Raw genomic sequence first — 5260 nt, 5'->3', positions numbered from 1 at the left:
ATTCGAAGTACTAAATATAGATTCATTGGCAGACACAGATTGGAGGAGTCCAATTATTAACTATCTGAAAAATCCTTCGACGGATACAGACAGAAAAATCAAGTATAGAGCCCTGTCATATTTTCTGATGGGAAACGAATTGTTTAAGAAAACTCCTGAAGGGGTATTGTTGAAATGCTTGGGAGAAGCAGAAGCATACTTGGCTCTGTCGAACGTACATAGTGGGGCATGTGGTGCACATCAAGCAGGGCACAAAATGAAATGGCTTTTGTTTCGTTATGGGATGTATTGGCCTTCGATGCTAAAGGATTGCATAGAGTTCGCGAAAGGGTGCCAAGAGTGCCAAGAACATGCAGGTATCCAACACGCTCCAGCAAACGAACTAAGTACAATAGTAAAACCATGGCCTTTCAGGGGATGGGCATTAGATTTGATTGGAGAGATTCACCCCAAGTCATCTAAAGGTCAAAGGTACATTTTGGTAGGAATAGACTATTTCACAAAATGGGTCGAAGCAATACCACTGGAAAATGTGGATCAAGAGGCGGTGATTGAGTTCATTCAGAAACACATTATATATAGGTTTGGAATCCCAGAGAGTATAACAACTGATCAGGGATCAGTCTTCACTGGACGAAAAATGCAAGATTTTGCCAGAGAAATAGGTTTCAAGTTATTTACTTCTACACCTTATTACGCCCAAGCAAATGGACAGGTCGAAGCAGCAAACAAAATAATAATTGGCCTTATTAAGAAACATGTGGGAAAGAAACCCAAGAATTGGCATAAGACTTTAGATCAAGCGCTCTGGGCTTGTCGAACATCTCCAAAAGAAGCTACGAATACAACTCCTTTCCAGTTGACGTTTGGACATGACGCAGTACTTCCAATTGAGATATGTTTGCAATCAGTAAGGATACAAAGACAAGCAGACATTCCTCCCAACGTATACTGGGAGTTAATGATGAATGAGTTAGTAGATTTGGACGAAGACAGACTTCGAGCACTGGAAATGATAAAAAGGCAAAAGGAAAGAGTGTCCAGAGCTTATAATAAAAAGGTGAAAGGTAAAACTTTTGTTAATAATGACTTAGTCTGGAAAGTTATTTTACCTATAGATCGAAAGAATCAGGCACTTGGTAAATGGTCCCCACATTGGGAAGGACCCTTTCGAATCTTAAAAGTATTCTCGAACAATGCTTACGAAATTGAAGAAGTAGCAGAAGATCATAGGGTCTTGAGAGTAAACGGGAAATATTTGAAGAGATATAAACCAAGTATGCACGAAGTAAGGATTGCAAAGACGTAGATACCCAGGGTACTACGAAAAGCCAAAATGGTCAGGCACCAAAATGGCTTTACAATCAGGAAGAATTATGGAAAGAAAAATCAAAGAAGACACCAAAATATTCTTTTCATTTCAAGCATGGGAGTACATTCATTACAAAAAGATCCAAAGAATAGGATCTGAAGTTACAAAAAAAAAAGGGAAGGCATAAATATATATAAAAAGATTAAACCTAAGGTAAAAACTTGCTAGTCAATCCTTTGGTTTAAATTGTCCAAAGACAACATAGGAGAAGGTTCAGCCTCGAACATATCCATGGCTCCAGAATTACGCATCCTTCTCACTACGCCTTTCTTAAGAAAAATGTAGCTAAGGAGTCTCCCGTACGGAAGACAAGTCACAACCCCTCGACGGTCAACACCGGCAGAGACAGCTTTAACAAGTCCCTTGAAGATCATCAAAGGAATGTTAATTTTCCTCCCTCGAAGACCACAGAGGATGAACTCCAAGTCTTCAACCATGATGTTGTTTTCGTCAATCCGCCGAGGTTGGAAGTTCCCCACGAGCATCTGATGCCAGATCCTGATGACTTTAGCACTGAAGCGATCATTGTCCATAAGAGTTCTCAGCATGAGATGAGTAGTCATGCTGAAACTGTTGTCATCAAAAGTTTCACCGGAGTTATTGCATTTTATCAGATTGGCAATAGTGGTGGGAGTAATGCTGAGACGAGCGTGTCGAATCTCAGAGTCAATAGTGGTCCTACCTTCAGGATCTATGCGTAAAGACGCATTCATCCAGAATTCTGCCACCATGTTGGGGTAAATAGCACCCTCCAGGACTTCCTCAAAGTAGAAGTTTAGTTCCTGGTTAACAAACAGGGTTTCGATGGTGATGAAATGGCGAACAAGTTCATCCTTAGAGAGTCTGAATTCGCCTCTGATGAGGGCTTTGATGTCGTTAAAGAAGAGAGGTTCAGCCATTGTAAGGTAAGAAAGTTGTTCTGAAAGAGAAGTTGTGTGTTTTCTTTTTTCTGTGTTTGGTTTGGAGAGAAAACGCATGAATGAAGAAATAAAGGTGATATTGGACCCTTTATATAGAAGGGGAATACTGAAGGGTGGGTTTCAATTTTTAATGAATGATTGGACTGCGGTTGGTTTTCCAAAGAAAGAAGTTATGGCTTCCGCCGTTTCCCGCCCTTGGAAGTTGAGAAGTAATCATTAAACTGATGCACGCACGTCTTAAAACCGACGTTTTGGAGAAAGTGACCTCACTTTTTAATAATGATTATGGCTAGAAGAAGTGGAAACGTCAAGTCTAGAGGCAAGAGTGCTGCGAAGGATGTTCAGGTTTTACATGTTGCATTTAATAAAAGCACTGTAGGAAATCTAAAGATATATTTTGACAAGAAATTGAAAGATTTGCTAAATCAACACTGGCAAATATGATAGAGATAAATGGGAGTCAAGCGTACAAATATTATATGTCTACAGTGGTCTCGATTACAAAATAAAGATAAGTAACAAGATCGAAAACATCTAGTTGAAATCCTCAGGGAGGTCCTTTTTGATCTTCAGATATTGAGTCTCCCATGAAGACATGCGAAGTTCAATTAGTGCCCGGTGTTTCTTCAACCTTTCGATTTCTGGCACTAACTTTTGTGCAGTCTCGAAATGTTTCATTCCTGACTGCACCACTTCGAGCAAGTCTTGTTGATTGGACTTTTGTAGAACTGCTTGACAACTTTCAGCCTCCTTTATCTTACCCTCGAGTACTTTGATTTCTTGTTTCCAAGAGCCGATTTTCTTCTCATAATCATCAATGGCCTTCTGATTTTCTGAATGTTTGAGCCTGAGGGCCTCACCTTGTCTCGTTGCGTCCATAGCAGAATTCCATGAAGAGTCATGAGAGGCCGTTGTCTCAGATAGCTCTTTTTCGACATTTTGCCTTCGAAGGATGTTAGCTTGGAGCTGCTCGAGTAGAGAGCCCAGCAGAACAATTACCTCTGAAACTTCTGTGGAAACTTGAAGCAAATCTACTTTCTTTAGAAGTTGGTTTAAGTTGTGGCTCTTAATAGGGTCCCGATTGAGAACATCTACAAGATTGACCCCAAAGAATCTTTCTTTTATTTGTCGAAGAAGACTGGGAATATCTTCCTTGTCACTAGAGTCTGCAGTTACAGCTGGTGAGACATTAAGCTTCGGAGGCGAAGGAGTATTCACATTCATAATGGCCTTTAAGAAACTAAGAGGATCAGTTTGCTTAAGGTGTTCAAGCTCTGAAGGAGTAAGCTTTGCAGGGGCAGGCGTCGAAATCGTCTCAGGAATGGTTTTTGCGTCAAGAGTCGAAGTTCCATGAGAAACTGGTTTTTCAGGCTGAGAAATCTCTTCCATAGCATCTTTCTCCGACGCAGAATCTTCGTTGTCATGTGATTGCTGGTTCACATTGTCGCTGCCTGAGAATGGATGATCCTCTTCCAAATTTTTGCCTTGATGGGTAGGTGGGGATTCGTCAGTAGAGTGGCTTTCTTCGACTGGTTCATTAGGCAATATGGTAGCAATTGGCCTAACGTCTTCAAAGACTGGCGAAAGAACACGAGTTTGATTTTGAGAAGTACCTGTGTTAAACAGAGCAAAGTTAGTCATAAAAATAAACTTTTGAGGAGTTTAGTTAACGAAAGTTAAAGTTTGACAATTACCATAAAGTTTGTCAACATCAATGGTGAGACCAGGGTCTTTAAAACCGGAAGTAGCAGTGCCAGCATCATCCTGCAATAACAAGGTAAAATGTCAGTACAATTATTTAGTTAAAATCACAAGATAATATGTGGGACAAACCCAAAATACCTTGGGTGGAATATTGTCTGGACTTGAATTATGGCTTTCCACAACGAAAGCATTACTAGCAGCTTTCAAAGGAGACTCTTCAGAGGACGCTTTATCACCAGGAGAAACAGCTTTGGAAGGACTTGCCTTTTTCCCTTTTCTTGAAGGGGTAACAGCTTTGTGTTTTTTCTTCTGTCCTTGTCTAGTTTGAGGAGGGGATTTATCTTCGCCATCCGAACCAGTGGTCGAAGAAGCTTTACGCTTCGAACCCGTTGGGGGTTTCGAACTCTGGCAAGTGGAAAATGAGAAAGATGAGTACTAATCACAGATTGTACAAGATTGAGAGTATGAGATAAGTATGTACCATGGGCTTCTTATCAGTGACGAGGGAGTCACTCCCACTTGGTTTATTGCTTTTAGACGTCCCAGAGTCTTTTGGGGCAGAAGCTTCCTTAATCTTCCTCTTTCGTGCAACAGCTGTAGTTGAGACTGAAATCAGTATATCAATAAAGAAAAGATAAGTCAGTCGAAAAGATTGTCTTAATCCAGACCTTCAGGTATTGGAGTCAGGACACGAACATGTTTTAGATCTATATGAAGATGTCCTGTGAAAGTATCCAAGGTATGCTTAGTCGGAACCACTCGTTCAGCGCGTTTTTTGGTACTCTCTTGAAGAATTTTGAGAGCATTCCCACACACGAACCAGTCTGGGAAAGGAGGACTTAGAGCCACACCAAAATCAGCACTTGGTAGTGGGGGGAATTTTGGAGGATTGAGTTTGAAAGCCACTTCATAACGTAGTTCTGGTCGAACATACGAGGGCAATTTCAACTTATTTAGTTTGGCGGAAAACTTTTCGCGCAAAGTAACTGCAGCCTCACGAACGGTCCGACTAAGATCATCAGGTCTATAGATAGTTTCAAAGAATTTTTGAAAAGCTTGGATTTCTTTAATATGAGTGGAAGTACCTTTTTGGAAGTTCTCCTGCACATCATTGAAAGCTGCAGTTAGTTCCTGAGCAAGGCTATCAGCATCAAAAATTTGAGAGCTATAATACTCTGTCCACCATTGATGAAAATCTGGTGTAGAGTAAAAAGAAGGTTCAAAAGGAATAGGAGAAAGATTGGTGACGTCAACATATTTGTCG

The 5260-nt window shown here is 40.6% G+C and overlaps 1 protein-coding gene across 1 annotated transcript; it reads right to left on the bottom strand.

Annotated features, from left to right (window-relative positions):
* Positions 1-2706: 2706 nt before the first annotated feature.
* On the bottom strand, positions 2707-4658 carry LOC131610283 (uncharacterized). Its single transcript, XM_058882188.1, has 4 exons — positions 4478-4658; positions 4135-4401; positions 3987-4056; positions 2707-3905 (listed from the first exon to the last, which is right to left on the bottom strand). Exons 1-4 carry the CDS (start codon positions 4478-4480, stop codon positions 2827-2829), a joined length of 1419 nt encoding a protein of 472 aa, XP_058738171.1. The 5' UTR covers positions 4481-4658; the 3' UTR covers positions 2707-2826.
* Between the last annotated feature and the right edge of the window lie 602 nt (positions 4659-5260).

This window comes from Vicia villosa, linkage group LG1 (genome assembly GCF_029867415.1).
Source record: "Vicia villosa cultivar HV-30 ecotype Madison, WI linkage group LG1, Vvil1.0, whole genome shotgun sequence".
Classification (NCBI taxonomy): Eukaryota; Viridiplantae; Streptophyta; class Magnoliopsida; order Fabales; family Fabaceae; genus Vicia; species Vicia villosa.
This window is presented reverse-complemented; position numbering and strand designations above follow the sequence as displayed.

Coding starts and splice junctions, on each gene's coding strand:
- LOC131610283 (XM_058882188.1), bottom strand. Junction 4,057..4,134: donor CAGACAATATTCCACCCAAG/GTATTTTGGGTT, acceptor TTGTTATTGCAG/GATGATGCTGGCACTGCTAC. Junction 3,906..3,986: donor TGATGTTGACAAACTTTATG/GTAATTGTCAAA, acceptor TGTTTAACACAG/GTACTTCTCAAAATCAAACT.